Genomic DNA, 15,556 nt, shown 5'->3' with positions numbered 1-15,556 from the left:
GGCAGCCTTCCCAGCGTGCCCTCCTGGGCCGTACCTCGGCCAACCGAGCGTGGTCCTGAATAGTGTGTATTAGTTGCTCAGTCATGTCCGATCCTTGGCGACCCATGGACTGTAACCTCCCAGGCTCCTCTGTCCATGGGATTTTCCAGGAAAGAATACTGGGGTGGGTAGCCATTCCCTCCTTCAGGAGCCCTTCCTGACCCAGGGGCTGAACCCAGGTCTCCTGCATTGCAGGTGGATTCTTTACCATCTGAGCCACCAGGGGTGAGGCTTTAGGCTCCCCGCTGTTCCCTGCTTCCATGGCTACAGCTCTCCCATGGGAACTTTTCTTCCTTTTTATTCTCTGAACTCTGACAGAAAGGGTAATCTATCTGATCATGGAATGCGCCCTAGAGCCCAGCCCTTGACAAGGAGTGAGTTGTGGTCTGGCTGGGAGACTAACCCCCTCATCCTGGCCACCAGCCCTGCCTGCCCTGCCCAAGCCAGTTGGGACCAGCATTCAGGCTTAGATTACTTTGCCACCTTCAGTCCTCCTTAGACGTAAAAAGCACGTGTGATTGCAGGAGGTTCAGCAGGCTGTGCTAGAGGAGTGTTGGTGTGTGCACCTGTTAGGACGCAACCCGGATGCCTTCCAGTGGGACCTCAGACTGAGTGGTCGCCTGGGAAGTCTTCCTTTCCTTTCACAGGCCTTCTTTGATAAAGATTACATCACCAAGCACCCAGGAGATGCTGAGAAGATAGCTCAGCTCAAGGAACTCATGCAGGAGCAGGTATGCCTTGCCAGAGCTGTGTGGAGGCACCACAGGGTAGCTGCAGCACCCACTGTCTGCTCCCGCGCTAACAGCATGGCTTTGTTTATCACCCTGATAGGTCCATGTCCTTGGAGTCGGGCTGGCAGTTCATGAGAAGTTTGTGCACCCAGAAATGCGCCCTCTGCATAAGAAGCTGATTGATCAGTTCCAGATGATGAGGGCCAGTCTCTACCATGTAAGCTGAGCCCTGTCCTGGCCCTGCTGCAGTCTAACCAGTGTCATCTCCTCCAGGCCTGGGACCTGTGCAGCAAGTCAGAGGAAAGGGGTGGGGAGGGGAGTAGGGAGAGGTGAGACTGAAGGAAGATCTGTTCCTGCCACAGAACAGCATGAGGCAGAGGTGGGTGTTCAAGGCAGGAGAAAAATACCCAGAACCCCCTTATCCACTTTCCCTTTAAGGAAGAGCCATATTCAGGACAGAGAATGTGTTTTTCAATGCACTGTGCTGGTGAACAGAGGTTTTCACATGAGGAGGAAAAGAGCTAAAATGTATGTATGGCCTATATGCAGGAATCTCTTCAGGGATACTTTTCATCCGAGGAACCTACAGAAGTAAGGCTTAGCTGGACCAGCCTTCTCTCGTCCGTCTCCCTCTCTCTCCATCCCCTTCCCCTTTAACTCCCTGCACCCGCCCCCACTTCCTCCTGTCTGGCGACCCAGGCTCCCACCTGAGAAAGCCTGGGGTGGCAGTACTTTTGTACTGGCTTCTCTTCGAGGGCCCAGGCAGATCCTGGGGCTGGCCCAGGCCCTAGAAGGTCTTCCTGACTCTGACCTGGCTCCGCGGTCTCCCTGGCAGGGTTTGACCCAAGGACTGATGCACACGAGCAGAAGCAAGGCCTGTATCCAAGACTGGTTTCCTTCCAGGGGTCTTCCAGGGAACGTAAGCAGGCTGAGAGTAGGGTTCAGGTGGCCTTTTATTTTCCCCTTGGCTGGGTTGGGTCTTGGTTGGGGTACGCGGGACCTTCACTGCAGCACGTGGACGTCTAGTTGTGGCATGCAGGCTCAGTGGTTGCGCCGCACGAGCTCCAGAGCACATGGGCTCAGCAGAGGCAGTTTGCAGGCTTAGTTGCTCCACAGCATTTGGGCTCCTAGTTCCCAGACCAGGGATGGAACTCATGTCCCCTGCACTACAAAGCAGATTCTTAACCACGGACCATCAGGGACGTCCCTAGGTAGTCTTGAGCGCAGTCCTCTGGTCTCTGTATGTAAACTTCCCCATCACAGCAGGTGGCTCAGGCAAGCTAGAACCTGGCCACTGGGGGAGTGGGAGCTCCCTAGCATGCAGGCTGTCAGGTCACTGCAGGAAAAAGCACAGAACGCTCACTCACATATCTCAGGGTCTCCAAGGCACACATGGAAGTGTCCTGTCCAGCTGCAAAAGCGCAGTTCCACCTTCTGCGTGCTTTGAAAGAAGCAGGTGGAAAACTTCCTGCTCTTTCAGACCAAGCTCAGAAACATCCCCAGTGGACATGGGGACCACAGAGTGTGAAGGGCTTCTGGAAACTCGAGCAGTTGTGCTTTGTTGCCTCAGAGTTGCAAATAGTGACACAAACCAATGTGCTGTCCCCTTGGAGGATTTGGGACCAAAATTTCTACCAAGATGTGTACGTACTTAATTTAATTATGCTAAAATAGAAGCGGGCTGTTTTTCAGTTATCTGCGTTAGGATTTTGTGTCCTGACACCCCATAGACTGTGTCACAGACAATTTAACCAAGGTCACTAAGAGTGGGGCCATTTAGCAGTCCAGTAAAACTCCAGTCCTTACGTCAGAGGTGCCCAATGCCTGACGGGTGATCACCAGCTCTTCATCTCCTGTTGTCCAGCTCTTCTTCCACTTTTTCTACAGTGAGAAAGCCTATTAACACATTTTATGAACTCAGACCAACTCCATAGCCTGCTCCACATGTGCTCTCAGGGGTCCACCTAGGCTCATGGCCTCTGGTCTAGGCTGTGTTGTGGTTAGGAGGGCACTTTAGTCGTGACGGGGTCACTGCCCAAAAGAAGCCAGTAGTTTAGGTTCAGCCAATGGTATATGATTCTTTTTTTTTTTTTCTTTTACATTCTGGCTACCAGCCTGCCTCTTCTCTTTTACTCCTTAATTACTTGGGGGAAAAAAAAAAGTGAAGTGAAAGTGTTAGTCACTTAGTCATGTCTGACTCTTTGTGACCCCATAGACTGTAGCCCACGAGGCTCCTCTGTCCTTTGGATTCTCTAGGCAAGAATACTGGAGTGGGTTACCATTCCCTTTTCCAGGGGATCTTCCCGACCCAGGGATCACACCTGGGTTTCCTGCATTGCAGGCAGATTCTTTAACGTCTGAGCTACCAATTACTTATTTATTCCCAATTATTTATTATGAAGGGGCACTCATGTCTCAACAGGAGTTTCCGGGTTTGGACAAGCTAAGTCCTGCGTGTTCGGGCACCAGCACCCCACGGGGAAATGTCCTAGCATCCCATAGCCCCATGAGCCCAGAGAACATCAAGATGACCCATCGGCACAGGTATGGCCTTAGGGCTGAGTAGGGTCCCCTCCACAAAGGTAAGTCCGGATGTCAGAGATCAGAGCAAGGGCGTCCAGAACGCTGCTTGTGTGCACTAATGTGACCCCTCACCCACACACACAGAAAACACACAGCTCCTGCCACAGGATCTGCACTGTGCATCTGGTCATCCAGGGTGACAGAAGAGTGTATGTGGGGCAGCGGGGTGAGTCCTGAGGGGTGAGTAGAAGTTTGCTGGGTGGAAAAGAACTGGTGTTAGGAAGCTGACGGAGCAAGATTCAGGCAAAGTCAAAAACATGTGCAGACACCTCAGAATCCTCATGCAGGCCAGTGTGGTCAGCACTACAGGTTGAGCCAAGTGGCTGGAGTGCAGGGCCTGGAAGGGGGCCAGGATTTCTCTGGATGGGCCCTGTTCACTCAGGCCTTGGGACCTGATCCCAGGGGAACGAGGATCCCCAGTGGGTTTCAGGAAGAATAACATGGTGGTAAAGGCATCAAGGTATGCCTGCTCTGCACTCAGCAGACCTGTTACCGGGGCTCTGCAGGGAGGCTCCAGGTTGCCAGGGCAGGAAGGCCAGGCAAGCGAAAAACCTAGAGAGGGACCCTCACTGGGATTTGTTTTCCACTGTGACCAGCAAGTCAGCAAAGGGTGGGCACTCAGCAGATGCGAAGGAGCAAATGAATGGGGGGAGCTGCTTAGAACTGACAGAAACTGCTGGCAAGCCTGTGGCCACAGCCGTGGAAGGAGGCCAGCAGATGGTTCACAGGCAGCTGCTATGACAGCTTCCTCAAGTCAGGAAGACACCTTGAGCTGGGAGCAGATCCCAGTGCAGGGTGGGCGCCAGCTTAAGTACACAGCCCATGGCTAGGAAGACCTGGGGTCCTTCACCTGATTCAGTGGATCTCCTTCATTCCTCCTGAGACACTGCTGATGTCATCAGACTGAGTGGCCGTAAACCATTTAACTCTAGGTTAAGGCTCTGCCTGGCTACTGTTGGCCTCCCAGACCAGGGGCCCCCGAGCAGCAGGGTGGGGTTCAGGACGGCTCCAGGCCTCAGACAGGTATGAACATTGGCTGTGAAACCTTCACAACCAGAGAGGCTGAGGCTTGGGGATGACTGTTTTACACACACCCATGACTCTTGCCCCCGCCATCTAGCGAAGCACCTCAGCTCCAGCCCTGACTCCTGGCCATCTCCCACTCTTGTCCGCAGCCCCATGAACTTGATGGGCACCGGCCGCCATTCATCGTCCTCCCTCTCCTCACACGCATCTAGCGAGGCTGGAAACGTGGTGATGCTGGGCGACAGCTCCATGGGCGAGGCTCCCGAAGACCTGTACCACCACATGCAGGTACCAGCGCGGCCCAGGAAGAGCGGGCCAGGGCCCGCACCTGGAGGACTCGGCTCTCTGCTTGCTGGTCTGGCCTGAGGACTGGCGTTGCTGCCTAGTTCTTCAGTTTCTGAATTCAGAACACCCAGAGCTAGCAGAATGGCCTTCCCTCCACACCTCCCCGTATTGCACTTCCCAGGCCTTATTTCCCAAGAAGGAAATCTGCCTTTAGTCCTGGCTGCTCTTAGAGATCCCATGGGAAAGCTCCTCTGCCAAATTGCCCTCCTGCCTGGCATTCCTGATGGCTCAGTCCAGTCTCCTCTGTGGGTGCCATCGCTAGAGTCTACCCAGCAGGCCTGTACCATCAGGGTTATAGCTGACCCTTAGTGCTGGCCATCAGCCTGGCCTTCATCAGGGCAAGGGTACAGCATCAGACATTGGATCTGGGCACCTGGTGGCATGAAGAAGCCAACTCTGAGCCAGTCCTACCATCCTGGCCGTTTGGACCTCTATCCTGCTAATTTTTCTCCCTTTGCAGCTCGCGTATCCCAACCCCAGGTACCAGGGCTCAGTCACCAACGTCTCTGTTCTGTCCTCGTCCCAGGCAAGCCCTTCTTCCTCCAGCCTGAGTTCCACTCACTCAGCACCATCCCAGATGATTACCTCTGCCCCTTCCAGTGCCCGAGGTAAGGACGGCAGGGCGCTGCTTGCAGAAGGGAGAGGAGAGAGCCTCATGGGCACCCCTTGTCCTGCTCTCATCTGTGGCTATGTCTTTCAAAGTGGCCCTGAGACTTAGCAAGTGCTCACCTATGCTTTTAGCATCAGGGACTCGAGGGCTCCTACCTCCAGATCTTTTTCTCTGGCTTCAGACCCTGCTCGGGCCAGTGGTTGCAGCTGTGCTACACTGAGGTAACCAGGCATCACATCTCCACTTCAGTAAGAGGACACACAGCCCAGGAGAAGGCTCAGCTCTTCTCACTGAAGTGTTTGTGAGAATAAAGCACAAAGTTAAGGCAAAAGTGAGTTTTGTCTTGAGTAATCAAACATGATGAAAAAGTATGAAAACTAAATGTGAAGACTAAAATTAAGCCAGTATTCTAAATGGTAGCAGCAACCAAAAAAACTTTGTTCAACTGGCAAAGGCTTAATCAGGAGAGATGGCTCTGTAAAAGGCTACTAGTTGTTATTGCTTGATTTCTTATTCAGTCGAATAAATACTGTTCTCTGAGAGGCAGCAGCTTTTCCTGACTCTAGTTCCTGCAGTCAGGTTTGGTTCTCTGTCCATTTAGACCGAGATACTTGCGGTGGAATGGAAATGAGCTGTCGTGACGAAGACCTAGCGCCCCCAGGGCAGTCTGTGTAGCACAGCAGCAGTAGCCAGCTACCAGCTGTTGCTTCCAGGCTTCAGACAGATGGAGTCTGTTCTTCTCATTATTATGAAGACAGGGAAATAACACAGCTGTATGACATAGATGATCATTAGGGAAAAAAACCAAAAATCCTCTTCTTTCAAAGCACACAAACCTGAATGAAAAGAAGTTGCTTAGTCGTGTCCAACTCTTTGCAGCCCCATGGACTGTAGCCCCCCAGGCTCCTCTGTCCATGGAATTCTCCAGGCAAGAATACTGGAGTGGGTTGCCATTCCCTTCTCCAGGGCATCTTCCTGACCCAGGGATCAAACCTGAATCTCCTGCATTGCAGGCAGATTCTTTACCATCTGAGTCATCCATGGCCCACAATAGGAGTGATGGGGAGAGAGATGCAGTGGCCAGTGGGGCCATTGGGAAAAACCTCAACATACAGCAGAAGGGGGTTTGAGGTCACAACAAGAGCAGTTACAGACTTCCCCCAACACTGGCCCAGCCCCTCATTTCCTGTGGAAGAAAACAGGTCCAATGGGGGACTTAAGTCTATCCCATCAGTTCGTGGCCAAGTAGAATTTGGAGCTTTGAGTCTTTACACTTGCAAGCCCCCAGTCTGGTGCTCATTCCACTTTGGTGATTGCCTTCCCAATGTGGACTAAGGTGCTAAAAAAGGGGACCCAGCATCTTGGAGCAGGTATTTCTAGTGTGAAAAATGAGAAATGACCCACCAAATGGTACATGTGGAAGATGTGTCAGTATGTGAGGGCTGCAGACGTAGAGAAGGAACAGTGATTTGTATTGGTAAAGACGGCACATCAAAAGGTGGTTTGAGGAATGAAAAGGAAGGAAACCCTAAGTAGGCTGTGAATGCTCTAGTGCAGGTTAGCATTTGCAGTGCCTAATGAGAGCTCCTGAACAAAGCAGAAACAGATTTTGTAATCTAATCTATTGTGTGGGTTATTTCTTAACCTGAACACTGTCTCAGTTATACTCATCTAAGTCATCTCTGACCCATGATTGTTGATAAAAAAAAAATAAAACAGAGGCAGCGAGGGGTGAGCATTGTACCTCACTTCCACTCTGAGTGCTCAGACACTTCCTCTAGGCCGTGCCTGGCACTTGGTGCCCTGGAGAGGACAAAGATGCCATCAGGGACCTCACAAGCTGGCTGGTACCACCTTTGTCCTTCCAGCTAACCGTTTACTGGTGCATTCATTCATCAAGCTTTTACGAGTGCTCAGTGAGAAGTGGGCATTGCTCTTGCACCGTCAGGGTTGAATAGACAGAAGTCATGTTCTCCCTGTTTGGAAGTAATCCCTCTTTATTTCAAATGACTTGGCTATCAATTGTTGTTGTTGTTCAGTCGCTAAGTCATGTCTGACTCTTTGTGACCCTGTGGACTGCAGCACACCAGGTTTCCCTGTCCTGTAAAACCACCCACCAAACCTTAGTGGATTGAAACAATTTATTATCATCTCGCATGGTTCTGTGGGTAGACAGGGCTTCCTAAGCAAGTTCTCAGTTGCAGTCCCTCATGAGCTTGCTGTCAGATGTGACTGGGGGCTGGAGTCATCTCAAGACTCAACTAAACTGGACATCCAAGACAGCTCTGTCACGTGGCTGGCAGTCAGTTGTGCCTGTCCACCGGGAGTTCAGCTGAGGCTGTCAACCTGAGTCCCTACGTATGACCTCTCTGTCGCTTGAGCTTCTCACAGCATGCAGCTGACTTGCCCAGAGCAAGCGTTCCAAGACACCCAGGCAAAAGCTGCAAGGCTTCTTACTCCCCAGCCTTGGAAGTCCCAGAACATCCTTTTTGCCACATTCTGTCAATTAATCCCATCACTAAGGCAATCCCATTCAATACCACTGTAAAGAATAAGACTGTACCTCATGATGCAAGGATGACCTGTGTGTTTTAGGGAGGGAAGGCATCAATCGTCACCATCTCTGGAGACAGGCTATCAGGATGGCCACACTCCAGAATATCATATAATGAAAGGCTGATTCAAAAGGAAACCAAATGGTTAACTAGGTGGTGGTTGGTGGTTTAGTCACCAATTCGTGTCTGACTCTTGCGACCCCATGGACTGTAGCCCGCCAGGCTCCTCTGTCCATGGCATTCTCCAGGCAAAAATACTGGAGTGGGTTGCCATTTTCTTCTTCAAGGTTAACTAGGACTGGGCCCAAAGCAGGGTACTGTGATAAGAGCAGAGGTTATTAAGAAAGAGCAGACAGTCACTTCCAGGCTATAGCATCCATTCCATCTATGTGCAGGCCCATCCGGAGAAAACCATGGGTCCAGCAAGTGTCAGGCCTACATGCAAGAGAAGATAAAGACCAGACCCAGCGTCATAGAGGAAGACTGAATTTGTTATTGTTCAGTCCCGTGGACTGTAACCCGCCTGGCTCCTTTGTCCATGCGATTACCCAGGCAAGAATACCGGAGTGGGTTGCCATTTCCTCCTCCAGGGTATGTTCCCGACCAGGGATTGAACCCGTGTCTCCTGCATTGGCCCTGGGAGGCCCAAAATGTGGTGGATGCAGTAGTAGGTGCAGTGGGGACAGAGAGGAGATGGGATGGCCCATGCTCGGGTTTGTGTCTGATGTTACAGATGAAGGGAGCGCTTTCATGGATGGAGAAAGTGTTCCAGAGAGTCCTTTCCATTGGAGTCACTTTCCCCACTCCCAGGAGTGGTCATGACACCAATAGCTTCCTTGCTGCGCCTGTTGATGTTCTGCAGTGGTTCTTGTTGCTTGGAAACCTTCAAGGTGAATGGCCTGCAAGGCACAGTCTTGTAAGTCGGCAGCGCCCCCTGGTGGTCAAAAGGCTGAGCGAGGCTAGGAGATTTTGATTGAACCTTGAATATATTCAGGACTTTCCTGGTGGCTCAGACAGTAAAGTGTCTGCCTACAATGTGGGAGACCAGAGTTTTATCCCTGGATCAGGAAGATCCTCTGAAGAAGGAAATGGCAACCCACTCCAGTACTCTTGCCTGGAAAATCCCATGGATGGAGGGGCCTGGTGGGTTACAGTCCATGGGGTCACAAGAGTCAGACACGACTTGGTGACTAAACCACCATCCACCACCTAGTTAACCATTTAGTTTCCTTTTGAATCAGCCTTTCATTATATGATATTTTGGAGTGTGGCCATCATGATAGGCCATGGGGTTGCAAAGAGTTGGACGTGACTGAGTGACTAAACTTTCTTTCTTTTCTTTGAATATACTCAGTCATGCTGGGGACTCAGCCTCCCTGAGGTTCACCAGACTACAACTGAGATAGTCTGGAAGTCCTGTGATGCAGAAGCCCTTGCGGTATTTAAATGTTTGCATAAAAAGTAGCCGCCACTCTCACCTACTGTGGTTTTGGCTGCCTAGGGAAAACAGCAGTGAGAAGGAAGCTAGAGTTGGAAAATCTAGTGTTTGCACAGAGCACCTGTCAGCCCCTGGGGCCAGGTGCTGCCCTCCAGCCTCACCCTGCAGCACGTAACAGGATGTTGAGTGCTCAGATCCAGGGTTGGCCTGGTGAGCCAGACCGTGAGCTGTCAGGTCAGGGACCACGGCCAAGCTGAGCAAGGCAGCACACCATGTTCCAGCCACGTGCCTGGTACAGGATAGGTATGTGACATGAGTTGGTGTAAAGGGCTGCCTCTCTCTGCATGCTATGTGCAGGCAGCCCTGTCCAGGGCTGTGGCCAGCGAGACCCAGGGAGCCTTCAGAGTTTCTTGCTGGGAAGGTACTGTGAAAATCAGTGGGATTAGGAACGCTTTTCTTTTTTTCCTTACACAGCCATCTTTTTGAGATTGCCTCAGAGCACAAGTTCTGAAAGAAAATATTGATAGGGGAGAAAAATCACCAAATAGTAGAAATTCAGGCCTAGTTTATTTGTTTGTTTTTTAAATAAAGCATAGTTTACTCATTCCCTTATCAATGAAGGATAGTTTTTAAAACCAGGCCTTAAAGCCAGTTCTGAGGCTCTACAAACAGTATCACTGAGACCAGTTACGGAGGAAGTTTACGTTAATAATAGCTGCATTATTGGTTTTTGGTATGCTGACTTCTTCAACATACTTAAGCCTCATCTTTGGGTCTAAAATGAGTATTTAAAAGGCATTTCTCAAGAACTCCTGGTCACCTTTTTAGTTGTGCCCTGACAGTGCCTAGAGGGCACCCCTAGGAAGGCCCACACAGAGCCTGCAGAGCTGCAGGTTCACCTCTCAGATGAGCTTCACTAAGAGAACACTACACAGAGGGAGTTCACCCACTTGAACCAGCCAGAGGCTGCCAGTGGACGTCGACAGCCCTGAGGTCCAGGTGACCTTCCCATGAGGGATCTGGAAGACCCCACTAGTTTGACATGGACATGCCGCTCTCTGGTACAATGAGTGATGCAAATTTGGAGGGCCTTCTAAATTATATATTCCCAAGGGAAGCCTGCAACTTTTTTTCTCACCACTTCTCTGGAAGGTCCCTTTGAGGACCACCAGTTGACAGGTTACTGGGCGTGTAACCATGGCCTGCATCGATGAGGACTAAGCCACACCACATCTGGCTTCCATAACAGCCCCTCAGTCCTGACGGGGTCTCATAAGCGAAGAGCATGAACCAAGTCAACTCAGGAGCCTGGTTAAGGCCCCACAAGTCCCAGAGTAGCTCCATGACTCCTGAGTTCACTGAAGGGCAAGTCTCAGAGTGAGGAACCCTAGAGAGCCCCCTGTGTGCAGCGCCCCTGGCCCTGAGCCGCTTGGGCTGAGTCTGCAGTAAGATGGCCAGAAGGCAGAGGCCAGGCACAGGAGGCCTGGAATCTGGGGAAAGGTGGTAGGGGCCAGCTGAGACAGGGCCAGTGGTGTCTGGAGAAGGTAAGTGTGTGGAAACCGTGTCCAGTAAGAACTGTGCTTTTCTGTTACCTGAGTGTGTCTGTTTCTGTGTGATGGCTCCATTGCAAGCTCACCTGGGCCCCAAGAGAGCCCAGCACCCAAGCCACCCCCATTTCCCCTGAGTGCCGGAGACTCAGGGCTCCCGGGGCCCCAGCTCCAACACCCAGCTCTCCTCACTATCTGCCCCCGAGCAGGGACAGGGGGCCACGCCAGCGAGTCCACATGACCCTAGTCTGCAATGTGCCTGCCTCGGCTGGGATGCCCAGTGCAGCCCCCTTACCACCACCCAACCACCAGGCTCCACGTCATTCCTTCTGTGCTTGCCGAGCTCATCCTCACCCCAGCTGCAAGGGGATACCGACCCTGGGTCACTGGCTCCCCGGGATGCATGCCCTCTGGGCCCTCCATCCGTGGCGTGTCATCTGTGCGTGATTGTTCTCACTTGGTTACAGGCTCTCCCTCTCTGCCAGATAAGTACCGCCACGCCCGGGAAATGATGCTGCTGCTGCCCACGCACCGGGACCGCCCAAGCAGCGCCATGTATCCAGCAGCCATCCTGGAGAATGGACAGGTAACGGAGCCAGCCTATTGACTGCCCTTTGCTGGGACTCTGCTGGCCTGAGCTCCCCTCGTTGCACTTGCTAGGCTTTCTGCATTGTCCGTGCCTCCCTCATGCTGCCGTGAAGATCCTCCTGGATGGGAGCGGCAGTGAATGTGGGGACCAGCATCTGTATCTCAGTCCAGACGGAGTACAGCTATGGGCAGAATGGCGGTGGGGTTGGACCCACCACTGTCTGTGTGGCTGTCTGTCCTTCTGGCCAGCGTCCTGAATTCCTCATCTAAAAACAACATGGCAGAGAAAACTGGTTCTTTTCTGTCCAGAGAAGGCAGTGGCGGACATGGGTCTAGAGACTAGCCTTCCTCCATGTGTGCATGAAGGACGTCCCCACGGGCAAGCTCTGCCTCTTCCATCCATCCATCCATCCGTCTGTCCATCCGTCCGCCCGAAGCCCCTCTCTTCCCGCCGGGACCCTCCCTACACCATTTGCAGAGCTCTGCAGATGTCCCGTATGGGGCCTTGAACAAGAAGCTGCAGCGACTAGCTCCTTCCTCCATCCAGTCTGCCCTGCCCTTCTCTCAGGGGCCATGAGAGTCACCTCCAGTGACTGTTACCCAGTCCCAGAGTGCCAGGACCTTCTCAGCTCCCTGTGCCTGGGCAGCCCTGCCAGGTGGAAGGAATAGGTCTGCCTGGCAGCTACATGGAACAGCGGGTCATGTCTGTGACCTCAGGCCTGAGTGCTGCCCTTCCCCTCACACGGGCCTGTGCGCATGGAGCGTCTCCAGGAGGCCAAACCTGCCAGGGCTCGGGTGCAAGGGGTCCCTGTATCCTCCCTGCCCGTGGGCCTCCTGGCAGGACAGAAGGATGCAGTTAGATGCCTCAGGTGCTTGTGTCCTCCTTGCTGGCCGTGTACAGGACAGCCTGGAGCCCGGCCAGGCCCCGGGGCGGTGGGGAGCCCCGGACATTGCACAGTTGCACAGGGCAGGACTTGGAGCCAGACAGCATGGACAGTTTTCCAACCAGCCTGACATTCTCAGCACATCTCAAGCATGAGCTGTCCCACTGCTTTGATTTTCCTGGTCTGGTCCTAGAATGCCCTGGCTCCTGGGGCCCATGATGCCCCCAAGATGTAACTGATTGTTGTCACCTTTTGATAGTTTTCTCCTTCCCTCAGCTGCCAAACTTCCAGCGGGCCCTGTTCCAGCAAGTGGTTGGAGCCTGCAAACCCTGCAGTGATCCCAATCTGTCTGTGGCTGAAAAAGGTACGATTCCTCTTCCCAGGTGGCCTCCTCTCCTGTCTGTCCCCATCCTGAGCGTCTCACTCTTGTCCCTGAGCACCAGCTGGCCAAGGCTAAGCCATACTTTAACACCCAGGCCACTCTGTCCATCCAGAGTCCTGACCAGTTCTGTGTTCATTATTTAACCCATGTTTGGCTTGATGCTGAGGTCTAGATCTTGTTTGTTTGTATCTCCGGCTCCCCAGGGCCCACCCTCTGAGACGCCCCAGCTGCCACCTGCTCTGAGCTCACCTTCATGGAAACTCAGTGGGCACCCACACCCCAGGGCTCCTCCCCACCAGCCCCAGAATTCGGCAGGCCCTGTGGCTTTGGTCCCTCTCCACTCAGGCCCACAGGGACCTCTCCTTGTTGTTCAGAACAGGCCTGTGGCCAAGCACGTCCACAAGCATAATGAGAAGGAACAGGTCATGGCAAAGTGAATTTCCCAGAGACAGTCCCAGGCACCCTGTGGGACTTCAGTCCTCCTGTAGCCACCCAGGCCTGCAACAGCTGAGCATCCCTTTTCCACTCTGCAAGTCCATCAGCTATACCACGAAACCAGGCAATACTTAGAACAGAGGCTGGTTACCGAGAGTGGAGTTGTACTCTACGTTCTGCTCCAGCCAGCTGATGGAAGAACCAGACTTGGGCTCGTATAACCCCAGCCCAAAGTCCCAGACATGGAGAACTGAGTTCCTTTTAACACAGGACAGTGCCCGTGTGGGGCCTCTGCCCAGCCCACCTGCCACACACAACCAGGCCGAGCCTATCAGCCCCTCTCCCTGCAGGTTCCCCTCTCCTCTACCTAGTAAGTTTAGGGCACTCTTGGTCCCTAGCATTGCGACCTGCTGGCCCATCAGGACGTGTCCCTCCAAAGCTGTTGTCATGTCATCACACCTCCTCACCACGTGCCGTCTGCTGTCTGCTGTGCCCACTGTCACTGCTCCTCCTTTGCTCAGCATGGAGGATGCGCCTCCCCGTCATATTTGAGACCACACCCGGGCTCCACGACCTCAGTGCCTGGGAGGCTTCAGCGCCTGGTGCTCGACCACAGCGGGCGTGGAGATAAGATTCTGGCTGAAGACATCTTCCTAGCCTCAGAGTTGCACATCCCCAAAACACGTGGCTTTCCTGGACCCCTGCACTTGTGCCCCCAAACCAAGTGCTCTTGTGGCCTTGAGGGCCGGGAACCACAGCAGCTTCTCTTTGCCTGAGTTGTGGAGCAATCACAGATCTAGCTGAGAGCCCAGACGGGCTCAGAGCTCAAGTAGGTGCTGGCGGCCAGACCAGGACCTGACACCCACCAGACCCAGAAGAGCTTCAGGCTTCAGACCAAGCTGCAGCAAGAAGCTGGATACGCCCACCCGCCATGTGTGGGGAGGAAAGAGGGTTGTCTCAGAGCGAAGGCTGAGCCCAAAGCAAGCCCGTTTGAGCCACAAGGCCAGAGCTTAGTAGGCAGTGAGCTAGACATTTGTCTTGGGGGACCCAGAGCCAGAGCCATAACTCCCCAGATCTCTGCTGGCTCCTCCAGAGCAGGAGCTGTGCACACTTGTCACCATTCTCTCATCGTCAGGATCTTGAGTCCCATGAGGGCTCCACTTCTCATTTTAAGGATCTCTCTTTCCCAGGCAGTGACTCCCAGACCAGGCCAGTTAACTCTCGAGGCTGCTGTGCACAGGGGACTTCAGACTGGTGGTCCACAGCAGAGAGAGAAAAGGCCAGGACACAGGTGGCATCAGCGCTCTTCTCCTAGGATAGCTGCTGCATCTGAGGTTCTCCACTAGCCCCTATGCACTGGTGTGTGTTCATGCATATTCTCACGTCTGTAACCCCGTGGACTGTAGCCCGCCAGGCTCCTCTGTCCATGGCATTTTTCAGGCGAGAATACTGGAGTGGGTTGCATTTCCTTCTCCAGGGGATCTTTCCGACCCAGGGATCGAACCATGCATCTCTTGTATCTCCTACATTGGCAGGAAGGTTCTTTACCACTGAGCCACCCAGGAAGCCCTGGTGCTATATGGCAGAGGTTCACTGGCCTCACTGGTCAACAGGAGGCCGAGGGCAAGCTGGATGATTTCTGATTGATGTGGAGTGGCTCTCGCAGGTGCCTTTTGTAAACCACTGCAGCCTTGCCAGCTTTCTTTCCCTCCAGCGTTCCTGCCTGCTGTTTCCTCTGGGCTCTTGTAGGTGAATTTGTGCAGTCCTGATGTCTTCTAGGGCCAGGATGTGCACATGAGAATTCAGGCTGTCAGAGCCCCTTTGGGGAAGCTGCCTAGACCTGCCTCCAAGCTTCTTACTCCTCGAGGTGTGATGACTTTTTGTGGAGATGGAACTTTTCCTTTTCAGGAGAGCGCACCTTAGTGCTGAGGACCAGGAAGCTCCTGCCACATCTTGGGGAGAGCCTGTTTGAGAGTAGGCCTTTCCTGGTCTCAGGGTGGTTCAGGCTCTCTGAGGAAGGCCTTCCGGTGGAATCCATCTGGCACTCACCAGAGTTAGAATGAATGCCTGTCCACCCAGTCACTGCCACCTCTCCCCTCTGCCCCCACCACTGTCAGCCAGTCCGTGAGACTGAGCCACGCTCCTGAGACATGAGGCTGTGAGTTAGCCGAGTTCCAGCCTGACGTTCTTCACCAGCAAGGAGGACCAGGGTGGACGCCTCCCACCACCTCATTCTTCGACCATGTGGGGCCCAGCACCTGCTGGCCACATCCTCCTCAAAGGCCAGGCTCCTTCCTTCCCAGAGCCTCTCAGGTGCCCTTTAGGCCCTGGCATTGCATTCCCCACTCAGGCCCTGGAGTGGGAAAAGCCCAGTCCCCAGCCTCCTCAATGCC

At 53.3% G+C, this 15,556-nt stretch overlaps 1 protein-coding gene across 13 annotated transcripts in view; it reads left to right on the top strand.

The window, feature by feature from the left end:
• The window catches only part of DOCK3 (dedicator of cytokinesis 3), a 304,579-nt gene that overhangs the window by 283,477 nt on the left and 5,546 nt on the right, over positions 1-15,556 (top strand). For 11 of the 13 annotated variants that reach the window (XM_061397473.1, XM_061397477.1, XM_061397469.1 and 8 more), the window contains 7 exons: positions 687-770; positions 871-987; positions 3,193-3,314; positions 4,529-4,667; positions 5,185-5,332; positions 11,342-11,460; positions 12,623-12,710. In XM_061397473.1, the coding sequence (XP_061253457.1) occupies positions 687-770; positions 871-987; positions 3,193-3,314; positions 4,529-4,667; positions 5,185-5,332; positions 11,342-11,460; positions 12,623-12,710 (817 nt within the window). The remainder of the gene's footprint in view (positions 1-686; positions 771-870; positions 988-3,192; positions 3,315-4,528; positions 4,668-5,184; positions 5,333-11,341; positions 11,461-12,622; positions 12,711-15,556) is intronic. The other 2 variants (XM_061397474.1, XM_061397470.1) reach the window with 2 other exon arrangements.

The sequence above is a fragment of the Bos javanicus genome, chromosome 22 (genome assembly GCF_032452875.1).
Source record: "Bos javanicus breed banteng chromosome 22, ARS-OSU_banteng_1.0, whole genome shotgun sequence".
In the NCBI taxonomy this organism is placed as follows: domain Eukaryota; kingdom Metazoa; phylum Chordata; class Mammalia; order Artiodactyla; family Bovidae; genus Bos; species Bos javanicus.
This window is presented reverse-complemented; position numbering and strand designations above follow the sequence as displayed.